The sequence below is a fragment of the Balaenoptera musculus genome, chromosome 20 (assembly GCF_009873245.2).
Source record: "Balaenoptera musculus isolate JJ_BM4_2016_0621 chromosome 20, mBalMus1.pri.v3, whole genome shotgun sequence".
NCBI classification, from domain to species: Eukaryota; Metazoa; Chordata; class Mammalia; order Artiodactyla; family Balaenopteridae; genus Balaenoptera; species Balaenoptera musculus.
The window spans coordinates 25363539-25389286 of record NC_045804.1 but is presented as its reverse complement, the minus strand read 5'-3'; the positions used below and the strand labels follow the sequence as shown (position 1 = coordinate 25389286).

The following is a 25748-nucleotide window of genomic DNA, read 5'->3' as shown; positions in this document are numbered from 1 at the left end:
GTCTGAACCTTTCTTAGGTCACATTGATCTATTTATCCTTGCGCTCATTCCACAATGTTTCCATACACTTTATAACAGGTTTTATATCTAGTGGGGATAAATTCTATACTTCAGGATGACTGTACTTCATTTAGCAAAATTTTCTCAGCTCTTCTTGGTCTTTTACTTTTTCATTAGAGTTTTGGCATCAGCTCATCAAGATCCTCCAAAATCCCTTGAGATTTTGATGAGAATTTCATAGAATTTGTAGATTAATTAGAGATGAATTGACAGTTTTATGAAGTTGAATATTCCCAACCATGAATCTGGTATACCTCTCCATATTATAATCTCCATGTCGTAGTCTCTTCATAGGTTCTTCAATAATTTATTTTGTAGTTTTATTTGTAAAGGAATTGCACACTTTATTGGATTTAGTCTTAGGTACTTTATATTTCTAATTGCTTTTATAAATTGGATCTTTTTCTTCTACATTTTAATTGGTTGCTGTTGGTATATAGGACATTAGTGATTTTTGAATGTTGAACTTACAGGCAGCATTGTTCTTGCTCTCATATTAGTGATTGTTTTTAACGAAGAGTCTCTTGAACAAATAATGATTTTTGTCTCTTCTTTTCCAGTTCTTATCATTTGTTTAGTTTTCTTGTCTTACTGCATTTTACTAAAATCTCCGGTACAGTGTTGAATAATAGCAGTGGTAGCAGGCACTTTTGCTTGTTCCTGACTTTAAGAACATTCGAATGCTCTACCATTCATGTTTGCTGGGTATGAGGGTGGTAGATGTGTCAGGGTAAGAAAGTTTCCTTCTTTCCTTCTATTTCTGATGTGGACCATTTTTTAAAAGTCTTTATTGAATTTGTTAAAATATTGCTTCTGTTTTATGTTTTGGTTTTTTGGCTGTGAGGCATGTGGGGTCTTAGCTCCTCGACTAGGGATTGAACCCGCACCTCTTGCATTGGAAGGCGAAGCCTTAACCTCTGGACCACCAGGGATGTCCCTTTCCTTCTATTACTGCTACTAAGAATTTTTCTATTTCTACTTTCTATTTCCTTGCAGAGAGTTTTTATATGAATGAGTATTGAATTTTATCAGATAAATTGTCTGTACCCATTGAAATAATTTTTCTCCTTTAATTGGGTTTATGTAGTGACTTACATTGATTGATTTTCTGCTGTTGAAATTGTTCTTGTATTTCTGGAATAAACCCATCTTGATTGCAATGTATTAGTTGATTAAATGCTGAATTAAATTTTTTGCAATTTTATGTAGGATTCTTGCGTCTGTATTCAAAACTGAGACTATTTTCTCCTGTAATGTCCTTGCCCAATTTTGTTGTCAATATTATTATACAAGTCTTGTAAGATGAGTTGAATAGCTTTCCTTTTTTCACTGTTTGCTGAAGTGAATTTTAATAAAATAGGAATAATACATCTCTTGGAGTTTTATTAAAACTTATCTGATCCTTATGTCTTTTTTTTTTTTTTTTTTGTCCAAGTTTTGGGGAAGGTGGTTAAGGATGGGAATGTGGATGAGAAGGAGTGAGAGAAAGGGAAGAAATTTAAAATTATCAGTTCTGTGTCTTTAATGGTTATTGATCTGTATGTACATTGAGTCAATTTTTTAAATGTTTCTGTAAAGTTGTCTTAAATTTGATGTAAATTGCCTATTTTTTTTTTTTTTTGTCATAGAGTTGTTCATAGCGTTCTCTTATGTTTGTTAAAAAAATTTTAAATATCTGAAGTCACGTCTCCCTTTTGGTTCTTTACATTTATCTTCAGTAATTTTAAGTTGGTTTCATATCTAAATATTCTCATTTCATTTATGCCTGTTTTTGTTCCATATTTTCTTTTTCATATATGTGATTCTGTGATTTGTCACTTTAAAGATTTTAAACATTCTCATTTTAAATCCTTTTCAAATTCCTCTATTATTTTGTAGATAGACACTGCGCAGGGTAGATTTGCTGGCTGTAGTTTTCTTTGAGTGTCTTGGAATTTTTGCTGGTGGCTCATCTTGAGTAGGAGGCTTTTGCTTGTTTGTTTCGTTTTCTCCTCTCTCCCTCTTTCTCCCTCTTTCCTCTCTCTCTCTCTCTCTCTCCTGATGTGTTCCCATCTCACAGCTTTACAGTTGCTTCTACTCCCAGTAGCCAAGATTCCTAGTCCATCATTTTATACTGGAGTGTTGGGGGTCCCTGTCCCCTAGTGATATTGGCGTCACTGAAGAGCCAGTTGCTGGGCCTGAGGGTGGCTTGGCACAGGGCTTGGCTGTGATGTGGTGTCATCTCTGCACCCAGAGGTGTGTACAGGGATGATGGCTGTTTGGGGTTCCTTGCCCAGCAGGTAGTATGTGGTGAGAGATGGAGGGAGTGCAGCCTGGCTTCAGTCCACGGCTTCTAACAAAACGCCTGGCTGTGGACCCACATACTTTATGAGACACTTTTATTCCATTAACACTTAGACTCGGCCTCCCAGCCTCCTCTCCTGTTCTGACCTCAGATTGCAGCAAGCCCAGCTCCAGCTCTGCTCACGGCTGTTGATTTCTGTTCTTGGAAAAAATGTTGTCTATTTTTGAGCATGGCTATGTCTACATTTTTCTTTATCATTGCTATGTGTTTGGAACAATATGGAATTTCAAAGCAAAATGCTATACCACCAACTTGGCTGGGAGTGCCCTACCTTGACCACCTCCTATGGTAATTCAGGCCCCTGATTCTCTCTTTACTATAACAAAAGAACCAAACTTATCATGTGGCCTGAGAAGAGAAAAGGTAGGAGAGGACTCATTTGCCATGCTCTTGAACATGATTTACATGACTCTTTCTGTTACTGAGCCCTTTCCAGATTCTTGGGCAGCAGCAGTACCATAGAAATGAATATCGCTTCCGCAAGACTCTTAGGCACGCAGAGCTTTTTATTAAAAGAGATAGTTTGTGCACAAGAGAGAAGGCAGGAGACAAGCCTCTTAGATAGCCTCATCCACCAGAGGGCAGACAGCAGAAGCAAGAAGAACTACAATCCTGTAGCCTGTGGAATGAAAACCACATTCACAGAAAGATAGACAAGATGAAAAGGCAAAGGGCTATGTACCAGATGAAGGAACAAGATAAAACCCCAGAAAAAAAACTAAATGAAGTGGAAATAGGCAACCTGGCAGAAAAACAATTCAGAATAATGATAGTGAAGATGATCCAGGACCTCGGAAAAAGAATGGACGCAAAGATCGAGAAGATGTAAGAAATGTTTAACAAAGACCTAGAAGAATTAAAGAACAAACACCTAGAAGAATTAAAGAGCAAACAGACATGAACAATACAATAACTGAAATGAAAAATACACTAGAAGGAATCAATAGCAGAATAACTGAGGCAGAAGAACGGATAAGTGACCTGGAAGACAGAATGGTGGAATTCACTGCTGTGGAACAGAATAAAGAAAAAAGAATGAAAAGAAATGAAGACAGCCTAAGAGACTTCTGGGACAACACTAAATGCAACAACATTTGCATTATAGGGGTCCCAGAAGGAGAAGAGAGAGAGAAAGGACCTGTGAAAATATTTGAAGAGATTATAGTCGAAAACTTCCCTAACATGGGAAAGGAAATAGCCACCCAAGTCCAGGAAGTGCAGAGAGTCCTAGGCAGGATAAACCCAAGGAGAAACATGCTGAGACACATAGTAATCAAATTGACAAATATTGAAGACAAAGAAAAATTATTGAAAGCAGCAAGGGAAAAACGACAAATAACATACAAGGGAACTCCCATAGGTTAACAGCTGATTTCTCAGCAGAAACTCTACAAGCCAGAAGGGAGTGACATGATATATTTAAAGTGATGAAAGGGAAGAACCTACAACCAAGATTACTCTACCCGGCAAGGATCTCATTCAGATTCGATGGAGAAATCAAAAGCTTTACAGACACGCAAAAGCTAAGAGAATTCAGCACCACCAAACCAGCTCTACAACAAATGCTAAAGGAACTTCTCTAAGTGCGAAACACAAGAGAAGAAAAAGACCTACAGAAACAAACCCATAACAATTAAGAAAATGGTAATAGGAACATACATATCGATAATTACCTTAGACGTGAATGGATTAAATGCTCCAACCAAAAGACACAGGCTCGCTGAATGGATACAAAAACAAGATCCATATATATGCTGTCTACAAGAGACCCACTTCAGACCTAGGGACACATACAGACTGAAAGTGAGGGGATGGAAAAAGATATTCCATGCAAATGGAAATCAAAAGAAAGCTGGAGTAGCAATACTCATATCAGATAAAATAGACTTTAAAATAAAGAATGTTACAAGAGACAAGGAAGGACACTACATAATGATCAAGGGATCAATCCAAGGAGAAGATATAAGAATTATAAATATATATGCACCCAACATAGGAGCACCTCAATACATAAGGCAACTGCTAACAGCTATAAAAGAGGAAATTGATAGTAACACAGTAATAGTGGGGGACATTAACACCTCACTTACATCAATGGACAGATCATCCAAAATGAAAATAAGGAAACAGAAGCTTTAAATGACACAATAGACCAGATAGATTTAACTGATATTTATAGGACATTCCATCCCAAAACAGCAGATTACACTTTCTTCTCAAGTGTGCACGGAACATTCTCCAGGATAGATCACATCTTGGGTCACAAATCAAGCCTCAGTAAATTTAAGAAAATTGAAATCATATCAAGCATCTTTTCTGACCACAACGCTATGAGATTAGAAATCAATTACAGGGAAAAAACGTAAAAAACACAAACACATGGAGGCTAAACAATATGTTAATAAATAACCAAGGGATCATTGAAGAAATCAAAGAGGAAATCAGAAAATACCTAGAGACAAATTACAACAAAAATATGACAATCCAAAACCTATGGGATGCAGCAAAAGCAGTTCTAAGAGGGAAGTTTATAGCTATACAAACCTACCTCAAGAAACAAGAAAAATCTCAAATAAACAATCTAACCTTACACCTAAAGGAACCAGAGAAAGAAGAACAAACAAAACCCAAGTTAGGAGACAGAAAGAAATCATAAAGATCAGAGCAGAAATAAATGAAATACAAACAAAGAAAACAATAGCAAAGATCAATAAAACTAAAAGCTGGTTCTTTGAGAAGATAAACAAAATTGATACGCCATTAGCCAGACTCATCAAGAAAAAGAGGGAGAGGATTCAAATCAATAAAATTAGAAATGAAAAAGGAGAAGTTACAACAGACACCGCAGAAATACAAAACATCCTAAGAGACTACTACAAGCAACTCTATGCCAATAAAATGGACAACCTGGAAGAAATGGACAAATTCTTAGAAAGGTATAACCTTCCAAGAACGAACCAGGAAGAAATGGAAAATATGAACAGACCAATCACAAGTAATGAAATTGAAACTGTGATTAAAAATCTTCCAACAAACGAAAGACCAGGAGCAGATGGCTTCACAGGTGAATTCTATCAAACATTTAGAGAAGAGCTAACACCCATCCTTCTCAAACTCTTCCAAAAAATTGCAGAGGAAGGAACACTCCCAAACTCATTCTATGAGGCCACCATCACCCAGATACAAAAACCAGACAAAGATACTACAAAAAAAGAAAATTACAGACCAATATCACTGATAAATATAGATGCAAAAATCCTCAACAAAATACTAGCAATCAGAATTCAACAACACATTAAAAGGATCATAAACCATGATCAAGTGGCATTTATGCCAGGGATGCAAGGATTCTTCAATATATGCAAATCAATCAATGTGATACACCGTATTAACAAATTGAAGAATAAAAACCATATGATCATCTCAATAGATGCAGAAAAAGCTTTTGACAAAATTCAACACCCAGTTATGATAAAAACTCTCCAGAAAGTGGGCATAGAGGGAACCTACCTCAACATAATAAAGGCCATATATGACAAACCCACAGCAAACATCATTCTCAACGGTGAAAAACTGAAAGAATTTCCTCTAAGATCAGGAACAAGACAAAGATGTCCACTCTCACCACTGTTATTCAGCATAGTTTTTGAAGTCCTAGCCATGGCAATCAGAGAAGAAAAAGAAATAAAAGGAATCCAAATTTGAAAAGAAGAAGTAAAACTGTCACTGTTTGCAGATGACATGATACTATACATAGAGAATCCTAAAGATGCCACCAGAAAACTACTAGAGCTAATCAATGAATTTGGTAAAGTTGCAGGATACACAATTAATGCACAGAAATCTCTTGCATTCCTATACACTAATGATGAAAAATCTGAAAGAGAAATTAAGGAAACACTCCCATTTACCATTGCAACAAAAAGAATAAAATACCTAGGAATAAACCTACCTAGGGAGACAAAAGACCTGTATGCAGAAAACTATAAGACACTGATGAAAGAAATTAAAGATGATACCAACAGATGGAGAGATATACCATGTTCTTGGATTGGAAGAATCAGTATTGTGAAAATGACTATACTACCCAAAGCAATCTGCAGATTCAATGCAATCCCTATCAAATTACCAGTGGCATTTTTTATGGAACTAGAACAAAAAATCTTAAAATTTGTATGTAGACACAAAAGACCCTGAATAGCCAAAGCAGTCTTGAGGGAAAAAAACGGAGCTGGAGGAATCAGACTCCCTGACTTCAGACTATACTACAAAGCTACAGTAATCAAGACAATATGGCACTGGCACAAAAACAGAAATATAGATCAATGGAACAGGATAGAAAGCCCAGAGATAAACCCACACACCTGTGGTCAACTAATCTATGACAAAGGAGGCAAGGATATACAATGGAGAAAAGACAGTCTCTTCAATAAGTGGTGCTGGGAAAACTGGACAGCTACATGTAAAAGAATGAAATTAGAACACTCCCTAACACCACACACAAAAATAAACTCAAAATGCATTAGAGACCTAAACGTAAGACCGGACACTATAAAACTCTTAGAGGACAACATAGGAAGAACACTCTTTGACATAAATCACAGCAAGATCTTTTTTGACTCACCTCCTGGAGTAATGGAAATAAAAACAAAAATAAACAAATGGGACCTAATGAAACTTCAAAGCTTTTGCAAAGCAAAGGAAACCATAAACAAGATGAAAAGACAACCCTCAGAATGGGAGAAAATATTTGCAAAACGAATCAACAGACAAAGGATTAATCTCCAAAACATATAAATAGCTCATGCGGCTCAATATTAAAAAAACAAATAACCCAATCCAAAAATGGGCAGAAGACCTAAATAGACATTTCTCCAAAGAAGACATACAGATGGCCAAGAAGCACATGAAAAGCTGCTCAACATCACTAATTATTAGAGAAATGTAAATCAGAACTACAATGAGGTATCACCTCACACTGGTCAGAATGGCCATCATCAAAAAATCTACAAACAATGCTGGAGAGGGTGTGGAGAAAAGGGAACCCTCTTGCACTGTTTGTGGGAACGTAAATTGATACAGCCACTATGGAGAACAGTATGGAGGTTCCTTAAAAAACTAAAAATAGAACTACCATATGACCCAGCAATCCCACTCTTGGGCATATACCCTGAGTAAACCATAATTCAAAAAGAGTCATGTACCACAATGTTCATTGCAGCACTATCTACAATAGCCAGGACATGGAAGCAACCTAAGTGTCCATCGACAGATGAATGGATAAAGAAGATGTGGCACATATACACAGTGGAATATTACTCAGCCATAAAAAGAAATGAAATTGAGTTATTTGTAGCAAGGTGGATGGACCTAGAGTCTGTCATACAGAGTGAAATGGGTCAGAAAGAGAAAAACAAATATCGTATGCTAACACATATATATGGAATCTTAAAAAAAAAAAAAAAAAAGGTTATGAAGAACCTAGGGGCAGGACAGAAATAAAGACACAGACGTAGAGAATGGACTTGAGGACACAGGGAGGGGGAAGGGTAAGCTGGGACGAAGTGAGAGAGTGGCATGGACTTATATATGCTACCAAATGTAAAATAGCTAGTGGGAAGCAGCCACATAGCACAGGGAGATCAGCTCGGTGCTTTGTGACCACCTAGAGGGGTGGGATAGGGAGGGTGGGAGGGAGATGCAAGAGGGAGGAGATATGGGGATATATATATAATCAGCTATATGTATAGCTGATTCACTTTGTTATAAAGCAGAAACTAACACACCATTGTAAAGCAGTTATACCTCAATAAAGATGTTTAAAAAAAATAAAACATCTAAAAATAGAATTACCATATGACCCAGCAATCCCACTACTGGGCATACACCCAGAGAAAACCATAATTCAAAAGGACACATGCACCCCAATGTTCATTGCAGCACTATTTACAATAGCCAGGTCATGGAAGCAACCTAAATGCCCATCGACAGACAAATGGATAAAGAAGACGTGGTACATATATACAATGGAATATTACTCATCCATAAAAAGGAACGAAATTGGGTCATTTGTAGAGACATGGATGGATCTAGAGACTGTCATACAGAGTGAAGTAAGTCAGAAAGAGAAAAACAAATATCGTATATTAACGCATATATGTGGAACCTAGAAAAATGAAAGATGAACCGGTTTGCAGGGCAGTAATAGAGACACAGATGTAGAGAACGAACGTATGGATACCAAGTGGCGGGGGGTGGGTGGTGGTGGTGGGATGAATTGGGAGGTTGGGATTGACCATACACTAATATGTATAAAATGGATAACTAATAAGAACCTGCTGTATAAAAAATAAAATAAAATAAAATTTAAAAATTAAAAAAAAAAAAAAAAGAGAGAGAGAAGGCAGGGAAAAAGTGCCAGCTCCCCGAGTAGAAGGGGAGAGTTGCTTTTATAACAGAAGGGACGGTTTGTCTCATGATCATGGATAATTTCCAGAAATCATCCAACTTCTTTGATCAGCAGCAGGTGACTCCATGGTGGCTGTCAGGAGTAGGGAGTGCTTCTGTGAGAGGGAAGAAATGCAGGAGAATTTTCTGTAAGAAAGCCCAGGAACAGATTAGGTTAAAATTTACAGTTGAGCTTCTTGTCTTGTGGCAACTAGGTATACTGTTAGTGGCACAGAGATAAAGTTAATCTTTTATTCCTGTGAGTCTGGTTTTTTTCCTCTGGAACTCGGGCCCCCAGGGCCTTTGTTCTTTAGTTTGCAAGGCTTGTTTACCCAAGACCGGTCTTTTTCCAAAATGGCTGTACTCTTGTCTCCCTGTCTCATTTCCACTCACTCCCACAGACCCAGGAGAAGCTGGGTAATGGTGCAGCATGTACTGAAAAGGGTTTATGGAATGATTTCTGATTTCTGTCATTCTGAGAAGTTGCTCTGTAGTCGGGTTCTGTTGCATTCACCCACAAACAATAGGTGAGGGTGTAGCTTTCAGCATGCGTTAACTTCAGCCGACCCCACCGCACCAGATGACCCACGTGCCCCCAGAATGATGCAAGTCAGGACAGTGAGGTTTCCCGAAGACAGAGCTCTGACATCTACCCTTTCTTGCTCAGAGAGGAAGCTCAGAGACCTGGTGACCATTGCCACCAAAACTTTCCTCCGTCCCCACAAGCTCATGACCATGCTCCAGAGCGTTCGTATTACCCAGACTTGACCGTGATCGTGGCTGATGACAGCAAGGAGCCCCTGAAAATTAATGACAGCCACGTGGAGTATTACACCATGCCTTATGGGAAGGTATGTCCTTCCCAGATGGGGAGACACCTGGATCCCGGGACAAGGGGGCCCACAATCTGGTTCTGCCCTGAATGGGGCTGCTTCAGTGGCCTTCCCAAGGCAGCAGCGTCCTGGCATGGGAGGGGAGTCCCCTTGCTGATTCCAAATTCACAGAGAAATCAGGTCAGTCTCCCTTTTCTGCATTAGCAGGGTGGTTAATCAGCCTCTCCTCACACTTGGTGTGGAAATTGATTGAGGTCCTTCTAAGTGACTTGAGGTGTCTGACAGTCTAAGGTTTCCTGACATGCAGGTCCAACAGCAGAGAAACCTCTCATCCCTACAATTCCCCCCTCGCTGGAGCGGCTCTCTCCCCCATGCACCATCTTGCAAGCACACACAGGAGGAAGTGGATAGTGGATATTATACGTACAGGAGTGTCCCCCCCTCCAACAGCTTCCAGGTTGCATGAGGGGAAAGGGCGGGAGAGCCACAGAGACTCTCTCGGATGAAAGGGGACTTCCATCGGTCCATATTAGCCACAGGGCCAAGGAAGGACTTTCTGCCTTTGTCTCAGTCTTTGATCCAGAGAGTCCGTCCTTCTCCCAGTGTCTCTGAGACATGGACTCCCTTTAACCCAGAGGTTCTCGGCCACTGTTTGGGGTGCAGCCTGGTTGCTGGGAACTGAGAAAGCTCCCAGGTGACACTGATATGTAGCAGGGCAGGCAACCACCATCTAACCTCACTCCACTCACAGGGCTGGTTTGCTGGTAGGAACCTGGCCATATCTCAGGTCACCACCAAATACGTTCTCTGGGTGGACGATGACTTTCTCTTCAACGACAAGACCAAGATTGAGGTGCTGGTGGATGTCCTAGAGAAGACGGAACTGGACGTGGTAAGGGAGAGTTGCTGGTTCTACCCCATTGCAATCTGACAGGCGAGAGGGGAAGGAGAGGAGAAAGGAAGAGAGGAAAGTATGCGAAAGAAGAGGAGAGGGAAAGAAAGAAGGGAGGGCGGAAGGGGCGGGGGAGGGCCCGGTGCAGGAGGTGATGCAGCACAGCTCTGGGGTTGAGGCCATCACGCGGGAATCAGACATGCGAGTTCTGCTTCTGCCTCTGTTCTTACTTTTCTTTGAGCAAATTACACCAACACCCGCGCCCAAAACTCACCGTTGTTCTGTTTTTAAAATGGTGTGTTTATTACTTCTACCTTCCTCCCTAGAGTGGCCGGAGAAAGCGAGCGGGGCTCTGGCCCTGGCACACACCATTACAAAAATGAAAATGGCACAAGGCTGTAAAAGACTATGTGGCCTTAAGGACATTAAAAAAAATAACAGGGCTTCCCTGGTGGCGCAGTGGTTGAGAATCTGCCTGCCAATGCAGGGGACACGGGTTCGAGCCCTGGTCTGGGAAGATCCCACATGCCGCGGAGCAACTGGGCCCGTGAGCCACAATTACTGAGCCTGCGCGTCTGGAGCCTGTGCTCCGCAACAAGAGAGGCCGCGATAGTGAGAGGCCCGCGCACCGTGATGAAGAGTGGAGCCCGCTTGCCACAACTAGAGAGAGCCCTCACACAGAAACGAACACCCAACACAGCCATAAATAAATAAATAAATAATTTAAAAAAATAAAAAATAAAAAAAAATAACAAAAACATCAAAAGTCAACTCACACGTAGAAAAGAGAAGAAAAAGGTGACAATAATTAATAATGCTGCGTTGTATTCTTGAAATTTGCAGAGATTACTACGTAGAGGTGATGGATTTGTTAATTAGCTTGAGTGTGGTGATCTTTTCACAATGTATACATATATCAAGACATCAAGCTGTACACCTTAAATATATACAATTTTAATATGTCAAAGATAGCTCAATAAAACTGTTAAAAAGAAAGAAAATGTATATAAGAAGTAGCACAGTGACCACAGTTACTTCATACTCCAGGTGGACAGTCCCCAAAGCATCTGGCTTGACTAAGGTGTCTCTAGAGACCCAATCACAATAGCGTAAATGACATAGAAGGTGCAGTTCCCGCCCGTGTAAGAATGCTAGCTGGCACTCAACTCTCCTTCCAGGGTCATCCTGGACCAGCTTCCTTCCCCGTTGTTTGTCCATCTTTGTGGCCCTCAGCTGCATGGTTGGAAGAAATGGGGAGAGGGGAAGTGAAGGACAAGAAGTTCTCTTATAAAAGTTGCAGACATCTGTTCTAGATCACATCCTTTCAGCCAGGACTTAAGACACATGGTCAGACCTTGCAAGGGAAGTGGGAAAATTTCATCTTTAGTGGGTAATTGGCTAGACTTTAATTTAGTCCAGTTAAAACTCAAGAGGGTTCATTTACTAAGGGGGGAGGTAAAGAACAGGTGATGGCAGACAATCAGACTGCTGTGCCACCCTGGGTGATTATGATGGTTCAGGAATAGATATAATTGCTTGTCCTGTTTTGCTCGGGCTCCAACAGCTAGATGCATGCATCTGCCACGAGTGCAGGGACAGGCAGCACAGAGAGGTGAGCCAGGAGCAGAGAATGGGAGGAAGGCAGCTTGAGGCAAACTACTGGCTGCAAGAAGTCCACGTAGGGACCCCTGCACGAGCAGGCTGCCTCTCACTTGCACCTAAACACCACTCCTTGTACTGGAAGGGAGTGAGTCACCTTCTGGAAAGAGTGAGCTTGCTGGAGGGTAAACGGAGCAGAGTTGTCTGCCCTTTGGACTTGGTGTAAGTGTAGTATGAAGGGTAGATAAAGGGTGTGATTCTTGTCATAACTGAGGTTCAGTCCAGTAAGGCTTCCTGACAGCGGCTACATGGATATTGAGTCTATTCTCTAATGTGGATTTCTCTGCCCACCGGCTAGGTAGGCGGCAGCGTGCTTGGAAACATGTTCCAGTTTAAGCTGTTCCTGGAGCACAGTGAGAATGGGGACTGTCTCCACCGGCGGTCAGGATCTTTCCGGCCCCTGCACGGCTTCCCCAGCTGCGTGGTGACCAGTGGTGTTGTCAACTTCTTCCTGGCCCACACAGAGCGGCTCCAAAGAGTTGGCTTCGACGCCCGCCTGCAGCGAGTGGCTCACTCAGGTGGGGAGGCTGGAAGAGTGAGGAAGGGAGCTGCGCTGTGGACTGATCTCAGAAGCCTGGTTTTTCCCAAGGAGGGAGGGCCGTGTGCCACTGCTCAGGGGAGCTCGCCCTTTCTCCCCAAAATGGGGAGCTCACCCTTTCTCCCCAAAATGGGGAGCTCACCCTTTCTCCCTAAAATGGAGAGCTCGTGGTCTCTCTTGCCTCCCTCCACACTCTCTGCCTTCTTGTCTCCCCCAGGCTGTTCTGCTTCTCCGAGACACCCTTCCCCTTCCTTTCCCTACAGCTCTGGCCCCTCCCTCTTTACCCACCTTGCTGGTGCTCCTCCTTTCCCAGACATCCTCTCCTATTTAACTGCAGCTGGTGAACTTCCGCTCTCATTCCCCTCAGTCCTGGAGTCCACAGTTCCGTCCAGTTGGAAGCCAATCTGTGTCTCTCTACCCATATCACTGTCTGTCCTTCCAACTCAGTAGCCTGGGCAGGTGGCTTCACGGGGGCGGAAGCTCCCCAGGGGTATAAACTGTGTCCCCTCCCCCTGACTCTCCTCCCAGACCTGCAGTATGGCCCTGGGTCTCTGGCGGAAGCTCACATTTCCTTCTTGCACTTTCCCTCTCTTGGCAGAGTTCTTTATTGATGGGCTCGGGAGCCTGCTTGTGGGGTCCTGCTCAAATGTGATTGTAGGTCACCAGCCCCGTTCTCCAGTGGCGGACCCAGAGCTCGCAGCCCTGGAGAAGAGCTACAACGTATACCGGACCAACACCAAAGCTCAGGTCCAGTTCAAGCTGGCTCTCCACTACTTCAAGAACCATCTCCAATGTGCCACATAAAGGTTGTCCGGGCACTGGAAAAGCGCCAGGCTGACCTGTTGCAGGTATCTAAAACACAGGAACTGGTGGATGGGCTATCAAAATTTGAACTCCAGATAAGATGGACAGGGCAGATGGGTCTGGCTCAGGTACTGGAAATATCAATCAAAAGCTAAGGGTCATTAGAAATGGACGAATCACTGATCAGGGCAATGGAGACCGTATTCATTATTGTTTGTATGATGTCTTACCATTTATGAAACATTTGTACATATAGTATCTCACATTATCTCATTTCATCTCACACGAAAGAGTATATGATGGGTTGGTATCCTCAGTCAAAAAGATGGCTGCTGGGTCCTTGAGGGTTATTTGGTGGAAATTATATCACAGATCATCTCCAGCATCACTACCATCCACAGATTTTTTTGGTCCTACCTTGTGGACTCAAATAATGCGAATAACCCAGGGTCCTTGCCTGGAGGAGGTGGCAGCCTGGTTCAGTTCGGTCCACTAGTGGAATTGGATCAGAGGATGAGAGGCGGACCAGGCAGGCGAGGAGAGCTCTGGGGAGACAGCTCACCTGGAGCCCGGCGCATGGATGGGATGCAGGCAGTTGGAGGGATGAGATCACTGGGGTAGTCCACTCACTGCCGGAATAAAGGTTTCCCTGGCATCAGAATCCCTATCATAAAGACAGGTTCCAGAATGCTTGGGATTGAACTTGGACCCTGTGCTGAGGTGCCATGATAAACAGTGTAAGTGCAGCGGCCAAGCCACTAAATACCAGGGCCTTGAGTTCAGTTGCTGACCACTCAAGACCCATGTCATCTACAGAGCGGAGCCATCATGATGAGGCAGGTTATCTTGGGAGTCAGCAGATTCTCCCAGTGCTGCACTGGCTCTGCCTTTTGGTTTCTACCCTTTCCTCCTGAAGACGGCCTAGGGTAGTTCAGGATCTCTGAAAATGTGTCTGTGAGATATTAATAAAACTTCATGAAAAATGTTTTGGTGGTCAAATAATTTTGAAAAATACTGCACGCCCTATCTCCCTCTTGGACAGTTGCAATTCACATTAGTATATTCAAGGTTCTGAGAAGTCCTGCTGTAAAGAGATTGGCTTAACTTCAATTTAGCATTTCTCAGATACGAATACAGACTGGCAATCATTTTTTATTCTCCCAAACAGGAATAAAGCACATACCTCATTCCATTGTGTATGTCATAAACATTCTATTGCTAAAGTTTTTATAACTTTAACACGCATAATCATTTAGTGCAATAGTATGTATTTTATGTACAACACCATAGCTATATAGGGGGACGATGTTGGATTGCTCCATTCAGCACTGTCCTTAGACCCAGGCATAGACGAGCTCCTACCTGGATCCTGTGCTTTGGAGAACCCTGCATATCACACACACATGTATTTACTTCAAAAACAAACAAACAGGGGTGGGATAGGGAGGGTGGGAGGGAGGGAGAAGCAAGAGGGAAGAGATATGGGGACACATGTATATGTATAACTGATTCACTTTGTTATAAAACAGAAACTAACACACCATTGTAAAGCAATTATACTCTAATAAAGATGTTAAAAACAAACAGGGACTTCCTCGGTGGCGCAGTGGTTAAGACTCCGCGCTCCCAGTGCAGGGGGCCCAGGTTCGATCCCTGGTCAGGGAACTAGATCCCACATGCATGCCGCAACTAAGAGTTCACATGACACAACTAAGGAGCCCGCCTGCCACAACTAAGGAGCCCGCCCACCGCAACTAAGACCCAGCGCAACCAAATAAATAAAACAAACAAACTCACAGAAGAGATCAGATTTGTGGTTACCAGAGGCAGGGGGTGGGAGAAGGCAAAGTTGGATGAAGGTGGTCAGAAGGTACAAACTTCCAGTTATAAGATAAATAAGTACTAGGGACATAAAGTACAACATGATAAATATAACGAACACTGCCGTGTGTAATATATGAAAGTGGTTAAGAGAGTAAATCCTAAGAGTTCTCATCTCAGGAAAAAATATTATTTTTCTATTTCTTTAATTTTGTACCTATGTGAGATGACAGATTTTCACTAAACTTATGTTGATAATCATTTCATGATGTATGTAAGTCAAATCACTATGCTCTACTTAAACTATACAGTGCTGTCGGTCAATTATATCTCAATAAAACTGGAGGAAAAGAACAAACACATGTATTTACTGATGAACATTTGGGCATCTCTGTCACTCAGGATCTAGTGCTTAGCACCGGGACAGCATAACCTGTTTCCCTAAATATCCCCTCTTGGGACTAAACACTGTTCAGGCTCCAGAGAAAGGTTTCTCCGTTCCTTTTTTTAAGAAAATAAATTTATTTTATTTATCTTTGGCTGCATTGGGTGTTCGTTGCTGCACGCGGGCTTTCTCTAGTTGTGGCGAGCAAGGGCTACTCCTCATTGCAGTGCGTGGGCTTCTAATTGCAGTGGCTTCTCTTGTTGCGGAGCATGGGCTCTAGGCGTGTGGGTTTCAGTAGTTGTGGCGCATGGGCTTAGTTGCTCCGCAGCATGTGGGATCTTCCCGGGCCAGGGCTCGAACTCATGTACCCCTCGTTGGCAGGCTGATTCTTAACCACTGCGCCTCCAGGGAAGCCCTCTCCATTCCTTTTGCCCTATGTTCTCAAAACAAAAGGCGACTGCAGGTAAACGCACTGCAAGTCTGTGGACAGTGCTCTGGAATGCTGGTAAGATTTGAGCAGCAAAGTGCTTAGGTAAAAGAAAAAGACACATTTTTAAATTTGTCAGATTCTTCCTCTCAGATAACATAAATAGCAGTAGAGTCTTGCCCACTACCTAGTATCTATTTTCTTGCCTTTCAATTCATGGTTCCAAAAGTACTAGAAAATTAGTGTGCTGTTCACAACAATTGCACGTGTGGCTTAAGAACATTTAAAAATAGTAAGCAAAGATCTTTGAACAAGCTGCTATGAGACATTTTGTTTTGGTTTTTTTTAAATAGATCTTTATTGGTGTAAGATCTTACCTTAATTTTTAATGTAAAAGAGTCCTCAATGCCTCGTGCCAAAAATAAACATTCCAAATTGGATAGTTTTAAAAAATAAATAAAAATAGTAAGCAATTTTTATTACTCTAATTTTTATACATGTAGTTCTAGATGTATCATGCTTGAAGTGTGATACCAATTCTTTTTCATTTATTTATTTATTTATTTTTGGCCGCATTGGGTCTTAGTTGCTGCGCGTGGGCTTTCTCTAGTTGCGGTAGGGTGGGGGGTGCCGGGGGCTGCTCTTCATTGCGGTGTGTGCGCTTCTCATTGCGGTGGTTTCTCTTGTGGAGCACAGGCTCTAGGTGCGCGGGCTGAGAGCGCAGGCTCAGTAGTTGTGGCGCTTGGCCTTAGTTGCTCTGCAGCACGTGGGATCTTCCCGGACCAGGACACGAACCCATGTCCCTTGCATTGGCAGGTGGATTCTTAACCACTGTGCCACCAGGGAAGTCCCAATACCAATTCTTTACACTGGGAATTAAGTGGTTATTGAATGCAAAAATTGTAATTATTTTTATAAAAATATTTAATGGCTTAAATTTTTAAAAATTAAAGTAACTACAAAAGGGACTTCCCTGGTGGTCCAGGGGTTAAGACTCCACGCTCCCAGTGAAGGGGGCCCAGGTTCAATCCCTGGTTAGGGCACTAAGATACCACATGCCGCAGGGCATGGCCAAAAAAAAAAAATTTTTTTTTAAAAAAGGGGGAAAATAAAGTAACTGCAAAAATCACAGCTTTACAATATTTTGGATTTTGCCTTTTTAAAGATATATTTGTCAAGGTAAGAGGATAGAACGTTTATTTTAACAATTTGCTAGCTTCAGTTTTTATAGCTTTTAAATATTTAAATATATAAACATAGTTAAAATGTAAATTAAATATTTAGGCAAATATTTAATTTGTCCCAGACCTGGTTCCAAAAACAAAATGTCTGCCTTCCTGATGAATTTCTTGCATTCTTGAGACAGGGAGATAAAGGTGTGTGCTTTCATGGCAATTGTAGCATCCTAAAACATCCCCCAGCAGGGACTGTTGTGATGTGCTGTGGTTACCATCGGTAGGTTCCAGGAAAATCCTCTTCCCTGTTCCAAGAACTGGAACCTTCTACTCCAGCAGGGAGGAGTTCTTAAAATGGAGGGTGTTTGCCTAAACTGTGAGCCAGTTCTCCAAGAATTCTTCTCCAGGAATAGATCAACTACCCAGAGAGTGTGTGCCTCCATTCCCTAGTCAAAATATATTGGATTAAGAGAAGCTGTACCAATAGCCAAGCAGATTGTCTCTCTTGGAATTTGAATTGGGCCTGAGAACATCCAGTGGGGCTCTATATGGGTGGCTAGATGGCAGGCATCACGCTCGGGAGGAGCGGGGCAGCCCCTTACTGTGCAGACCGGGGAGCAGAGAAACCCAGTCTGCAGTGAGAAAAGAATTCAACATAAGCACAAAAAGGAGCTGAAATGAGAGACTCCTGGCGGCCTTCTGGTTCTTTCCTGAGGTCTGGCTATACTCCTTCCCTGGGGTTTTGTGAAACACTATACCCTTATAATTCTCTTTTTTTGCTTAATCGAATTTCAGTTGGCTCCTGTGACTTATAAGCAAAGTGTCGTAAATAATACAACCATTCTGTGTGTCTGTGTGTTCTCAAAACAGAAAGGCATAAATAAAAGGTTTTCTCTTTGGGTGGTTTGGAAGCAAAAATCAGATCACAGAAAATAACCGCCGCACAGGCCTCCCTCCAACCTTCAATTTCAGACACAACTGAGCAGCCTGGACCAAACCAATGACAAAGGTATCCTTCCAGGACAGTGAAGGGCCTCTGATACTTGCGGCTAAACTCCTAATTCCTGGACAACTTGGTGCAAATAATTGTGTGGGCCTCCAGGGGGAGCTCAAGTCCACTCTCTCTGTTTCCCCTCTACTTACTCCCGCCCTCCTTCTCAGGAAAGGAAAATTCCTAAGACTTTCAGAAAGGAGGGATCCTATTGGCTATTGGGCTAGTGGCCTTTTTTTGCGTGCGTGGGTGTGTCCATTTCCTGTGGCTGAAGTGGAAATGGGACTGGGGTCCGCCTCATTCTGGATACTGTCTCTCTCTGACTCAGGAAGGTACCTCCCCAACTGTTTTTTGATTGTTGATAGACCAACAACATATACAAGCCACTACCAAGTGTATCTATGAGAATGCATTTGTCTGCAAGTACCAGAAACTTGACCCAAACTGTCTTAAACTGTCATATATTGGTTGAAGCCCAGAGGTGGGGCAGACCACAGGTGTCCTATGACCGACAGGAATATGTATTAGGGATTCCAAGCCCACAGGTCTCTGCACCTGGCCTCTGCCTTGATGCTCTTCAAAACAGTCATCTAAGGTACAGAAAGACCATCTATAATTTGCTCTTTGCCCCCAGGTTTTTCCTCTTAATGGGCAGAAAATGTTTAAAGCATTGCAGTGTAGTAGGCTGGTCTTTTACTCAAATTGGTCTCCTGCGAAGTCTTCTGTCTCTGCCGGTGCTTTCTCTTGGGTTGGAGATTTTAGCTTTTCTAGTCCTGCAAGGATCCAAATTATAGGACATCCAGTAAATTTGGATTGCAAGACACTCTCAGCAAAACCATACTACACCTGCTTTAAAACAGGCTGCCTCAGCCTAAAACTTATCTCTCTCATAGGACCAACATGAAGACTAACACATGCCAACATCCTGATTTTTTCCTACCATTTCCCATTCTTGATATTCTACAGTCTTGATAGGCCCATAGTTCGTGTTTCAGACACCAGTAACAACTTCAGGATCACCAGCTTCCCAGGAAGTCACTGCTCTCTACCCCATTTCTTCTGCTCAAACCTACATCTAATGACCTTCACAGTATTCATGTCTATATACAGCTCTTTTTCTTCATCCTTTGCCTGGATGTTCCAGCTACCTTTCTGCCCTTCAGCCTCCCTGCTCCAGTTTCAGACAACTCTCCCATATAAAACCTGCATCCCTCATGAGAACCTGCTGTATAAAAAAATAAATAAAATAAAATTCAAAAATTAAAAAAATAAATAAGTAAAACAGAAAAAATAATAATAAAACCTACATCCCTCTTTAAATTTTACCAAGAGATTATCAAAATTTTCCTTGTATAATTGAGTAATCTGTATTAACTGCACAAGCCCCTCTTCTATCCTGTGTGCTTGGAAATATCCCAGATCTCTGCATGCAAGAACATAGATGCATTAATCATAAAAGGAAAAGAAAAAGATAAATGTGACTTGATTGAAATTAAAACCTGCTAATCAAAAGACACTATTAAGAAAGTGAAGAAACTTACTTGGTAGCACAGTGATTAAGACTCTGTGCTCCCAAAGTAGGGGTCCCGGGTTCGATCCCTGGTCAGGGAACTAGATCCCGCATGTATGCTGCAATGAAGGAGCCCGCCTACCACAACTAAGACCCAGTACAACCAAATAAATAAATATACTTTTTTAAATTAGCAAAATTAAAAAAAAAAAGGAAGTGAAAAGACAAGCCACGGACTGGAAGAAAATATCTGCAGTACAAATATTTGATAAAGGATCCATATATATAATTATCATATATATATCCATAATGGATCCATATATATATATAAGTATGTATAAATATATAATTCTTATAAATCAATAAGATAAAGACAGTTGTTTTTTTAAATGGGCAAAATACTTGAAGCACTTAGAAAAGAAGATATTCAGATGGCTAGTGAGAATGTAAAAAAATATGTTCAACATCATTAACCATTAGGGAAGTGCAAATTAAAAGCAAAAGGAAAGATTATTATACACTTCCTAGAATGGCTAAATTTAACTGACTAATAATACCACTTGTTAGCAAAGATGTGAAGCAACTGGAACTCTCTCGTACACTGCTGGTGGGAGTGTAAAATAGTACAAGCACTTTGGAAAGCTGTTTGGCAGTTCCTAATAAACTTAAATGTACACTTACCCTACGACCCAGCAATTCCATTCCTAGTTATATACTAAAAAGGTTTGTAAAGGAATGGTCATAGTAGCTTTACTTATATTAGGCCCAAACTGGAAACAACCCAAATGTCCATCAACTGAAGAATGGACCAACGAATTGTGGTATATTCATACAGTGGAGTACTTCTCAGCAATGAAAAACATACTGCTGATATACAAAGTGACATGGATGAATCTCGAAAACATGTTTAGCCAAAGAAGCCACACGCAATAGATACTGCAAAACAGTATACATATACTATAATAATAGGCAAAACTAATTTCTGGTGATAGAAACCAGAGCAGTGATTTCAGTAAAAACTGGAAAAAGGCACCAGGGAACTTTCTGGAGTGATGGAAATGCCCTATATCTTGATCTAGGTGATGATCACACAAGTGTATACATTTGTAAAAAATAATTGATTCCATTAAGATTTGTGCATTTTCCTTAATGTAAATAATATCTCAAAATAAAATGCCTTTTAAAAAGTGAGGTACATTTCATATGTACTGTTATGGAACAATGCTCAAGATATGGTGCTAAATAAATAAAACCAGGTGCAGAACAATGTTTTGATTTCTTTTTCTAGAAAAGGATTATGCATGTGCATGTATATCTGTGTAAGAATGAAATCTCTCGGACTTCCCTGGTGGCGCAGTGGTTGGGGGGTCCGCCTGCCAACGCAGGGGACACGGGTTCACGCCCTGGTCCGGGAGGATCCCACATGCCGCGGAGCGACTGTGTGCGTGGGCCGCAGCTACTGAGCCTGCGCTCTAGAGCCCATGCTCCGCAACAAGAGACGCCACTGCAGTGGGAAGCCTGCGCACCACAGTGAAGAGTAGCTCCTGCTCTCAGCAACTGGAGAGACCCCGCGCGCAGCAACGAAGACACAACACAGCCAAAAATAAATAAATAAATAAAATAGAATTTGGGTAATAAGATAAAGTCTAACCTTTAAAGAAAAAAAAAAAAAAGAATGAAATCTCTCTAGAAGGACCATATCAGAAGTTGCCTCTGAGAACAGAAAAAAATTATAGTCAGGAAGTTTTATTTATCTGTGTTTTCCTTTTATACCTTTTGAATTTTGTATTATCCATTTAAATATTTTTAACATTTTAATTATGTTAAGTGCAAAAGCAGAACATAAAATTATATATACAGTGAGACTGTAAAAATGCATTTTAAAAAAGGAAATGAAATATCAAATGTAAAAGTGCTTGTTGGAATTGCAGTTATTTAAAAATCTTCCTTCTACTTTACTGTATTTTCTACATTTTCCATAAATATTTTACCTTTGTAATCTGAAAAGATAATTATTTTATTTTTTTTTTAATTTATTTATTTATTTTTGGCTGCCTTCCATCTTCATTGCAGTGGCTTCTCTTGTTGCGGAGCACAGGCTCCAGTAGTTGTGGCACGCGGGCTCTGTCGCTGTGGCACACTGGCTTAGTTGCTCCGCGGCACGTGGGATCTTCAAGACCAGGGATCGAACCTGTGTCCCCTTCATTGGCAGGTAGATTCTTAACCACTGTGCCACCAGGGAAGTCCCAAGGTCATTATTTTAAAAAGAGAAAGTGAAAACACTCAAGAAAAGGATAAAAGGTGAATGCTGCTTTTTTTTGTTGTTCAAAAAAAGTAAGTGGCCTGGGAGGGATACATTAGGAGTTTGGGATTAACAGATATACACTACTATGTATAAAATAGATAAACAACAAGGACCTACTGTATCGCACAGGGAACTATATTCAATATCTTGTAATAACCTATAAGGGAAAAGAATCTGAAAAAGAATATATATATGTATATATTATATATAACTGATCACTTTCCTGTACACCTGAAACTAGCACAACATTGTAAATAACTATACTTCAATTAAAAAAAAAAAAAACAACTAAGTGGTCAGATTTCCCCATCAGAGCCTGGGGAATGCCAGGCCCAGAGTGGGGGCCTGGACCAGAGGGGTTGGGTGGGGGCAAGCTGTCACCCTGCACAAAGTGGTGGCTTGTCTGGCAAAATCAGGGCTCCCAAGGCAAAGTAGGGACTTGTGGCAGATCTCACTTATCCTGAGTGGCGAGGACACAGAACAAGGCCCATTCTAACCCAGCTGTGAGCAGCCTAGCATGGATACAGGAAACTGTCTGAACACAGCCTTGAGAGTGAATATGAATACTTTCCATGTTGACTCCTCAAAGCATTATTGTCCCTACTCCATTGTCTATATATTTACAGGCTCATAAGAAACTTGGGAGAATATCTTTAAAGTCCTTAATCCTGGATTTCAGCCCTCTTTTCTTAACCCTTGGCCTCATTGTACTTTCTGGGGTACACTCTGCCCCAGTTCAGCCCTCAGCTAGGATGCCACAGCTGAAGCCACACTAACCCCACCTTCAGCAGAGCCCTGGACTCCCCCAGCTTCAGGAGCCACCTTGTGGAAGCTTGAGAGTCTGTTCTCAAAGACGTCATGGGATGCCATCTTTGGGATGTCACGTGCAGTGGATTTATATTAAAAGAAACTAGTCACACTGGGGCAGGGAGATTACATATTGTCTCCGTTTTCTCTGCTATCATTAAATATATATATATAGAATGTGATGCTATAAAGGGTCTCTGAACACAAAATTAGAATGTTGTTTCTTCCTCCTAAGTTCTCCTGTGCCCTCTAAGGGGGTTCAGGGAACATGTCTGTTAAGGCACTAGCCACACATAAAGATAAGCAAGTCCCAAGGAATTCACAGCCCAACCAAGGGGAAGAGAGAGGGAAGATGGGAGAGACTGAGCCGCAGAACACAATTTCTTATAATTCCAGTGAGTCATGACAAAAGCACTAAGGGAGATGATCCTTTTACGTTCCTTGAGGAATGAGCAAGTGGAGGATTTCCTTTGGGCTGGTGAGATTTTTTTCAAGCTGAGAAAGAAAGTGGAGGGAACTGCAAAGAAGAACTAGGGAGTGGAGTAGGGAGAGTGGGAATAGGAGGGCAGTCATTCCTTCTCCCTCACACCGGACAGAGAAACTGTCATACACTTTCAAAGGATATAATCATCACCCTTTAGTAGCTTTCTACAGTAGCTTTTGAAAAATTAATTTCAATACCCTCTAGCCAGTACAGAACCCTTGTAAGAAGGAAACAGATGGGAAAGCTGAGGTCCAGAGCTGCTAAAGTCATTTGATGTTAAGTCAATTTGATATTAAGTCACTCCAGCCTTAAGAGAGGGACACCCTTATCTCACCATAGGAGCTGAAGGGGAATTTGGTTCATTCTTCAAAATGGAAAATCATTAATGTTTCTTCTGACAATATACAAGAATTATAAACGGTTTTTTCAAGCAATACAAAAAAACAGGACTTCATAAGTTTACTCCCAGGAGATAAATGTCATCAACAGATCTTTTCGGATTTGGGCTAAGCAGGTTCTTGACTATATGCAACAGAAAGGGACTCTGGGTACCTTACATAGAAAAGGAACTTATTAGGAGGATGTTATATAGTTCACAGCACCAGAGGGAAAGCAAATTCAGAAAGATGGGCAAGAATGAAGGGGAACTAGGCAACCAGGAACCCAGCCAAGGTCAGGATCCTGGACAGTCTAGTTAGGATGCCACTTCTGCTGCCAGAGGACATGGGACGGCTGCCATCACTGCCCCTGAGACTCTGGATGGCACAGCCACCACCGGCAGCCAACTAAGTTCTAAAACGTTCCTGCTTCTGGATTCTAAATCCCATTGGCCAAGTTAAGGACACACACTTTCACTCTGGCTGCCAAAAGCCTGGAGAGTGAGCGTGTCTACCTTGGGGCACAACTCTGCTGTCACCCAGTCCCATGCAATGTTGAGTCTCTCAAGAAACGGAGTGAATCAGACGGCCGAGGGCAAATAAATGGCAAATATTCATTACATGTGTATTCATTCAGCTTTTCTGTTTGTGTATAAGTTGGATTTTATTATACACACTAATTGGCAAGTAGATTTTTGTTTTGGTTTTGGTTTCTTTAGGACAGTATATCTTTTCATGCCAATACAATAAATTCCCCCCTAAATTCCTGTACAGTATTTATTGTATAGATATTGTCAGTATTAATTTAATCAAGTTTCACTCAATGGACATTTATTTTTATTCTTTACTATTAAAAACCACACAGCTGAGAACATCCTTGACCAATTGGCACTCGTCCTAGTAGTCCCTCAGGATAAATTGCCAAAAGTGCAATTGCTGAGCAAATGGCATATAAAATTTTATCTGTCGCCAGATTGACCTGAAGAAACATTATCCTTTTACACCTTCACTAAAACTTATGAGAAAGTCCAAAAGGGATTGTCTCTTTCACTGATCTGATTCTAATCCACATGTTAAAAGGAACCATGCCCCAAGTAGCGTTTAAAGTAGGAGAGGGAAATGGAAGCGGAACTTTCTGTGCAGATTTCTCGGTGGCTCTAGCTACGTGGAACGCCAGGGAATCAGGTGGGGCGCACTTCCTGGCGGCGATTCGCGCTTGGGGCACCTGGGCCTTGAACGGCTGTCCCTAGACGTGCCAGTCAGCTTCCCTCCCCACTCGGCCAAGATAACCTACCCGGGGTACTCGCAGTGTAAATAAATAAATAAACAATACGAAGCCCAGGATGCGAGCGCCGAGACTCCTGTTCGGGGTCTATGGGTCGGGGCCGGCCTTCTCCGGTCATCGCGGGCCTAGCCCCGCTAAGGCCGACCCCGCCAGCCTGCCGCCCCCCGGGCTTCCCCAAACGCGGTGAGGACCCCTGGAGGAGAGCAGGGAGAGAGGCAGCAAGAAATGACACCCTGGGACCGGGATCGCATAGGACGCCGGGGACGCTGAAGCCCTCGTTGCTCCGTTCCTGCCCGCCAGTTCGGCTTGGGGACCAGAGCCCAGGACCCAGAGCCGGTAAACCCGGCATCCGCTGCCGTTTTCGAAAGGCAGCCCGGCGCGCCCGGTCTGTGGCTTGAGGAGGCTCCCGGCCGCCTAAAGCAGCCAGCGGGTCCCATGGTGTAATGGTTAGCACTCTGGACTTTGAATCCAGCGATCCGAGTTCAAATCTCGGTGGGACCTCTCGGAACCTTTTGGTTGTACAATTCCTGTTTTGGAGGTCCCTGGAGGCAGTGGCCATCTCAGGCTATGCCGGCGCCCCCCCGTGACCTACCTGACCGCGATT

The 25748-nt window shown here is 42.1% G+C and overlaps 1 protein-coding gene and 1 non-coding gene across 2 annotated transcripts in view; both read left to right on the top strand.

The window, feature by feature from the left end:
- The window catches only part of B4GALNT2 (beta-1,4-N-acetyl-galactosaminyltransferase 2), a 58642-nt gene extending 44616 nt beyond the window's left edge, over positions 1-14026 (top strand). Inside the window, 5 exon segments of the mRNA XM_036837047.1 lie at positions 9519-9599; positions 9602-9702; positions 10436-10576; positions 12534-12753; positions 13372-14026. Coding sequence (XP_036692942.1) covers positions 9519-9599; positions 9602-9702; positions 10436-10576; positions 12534-12753; positions 13372-13577 — 749 coding nt within the window. The 3' untranslated portion in view covers positions 13578-14026.
- Positions 14027-25573: 11547 nt separating this feature from the next.
- TRNAQ-UUG lies at positions 25574-25645 on the top strand. The gene has a single exon. It is a non-coding gene; the product is annotated as a tRNA-Gln (tRNA).
- The last annotated feature ends 103 nt before the right edge of the window (positions 25646-25748 follow it).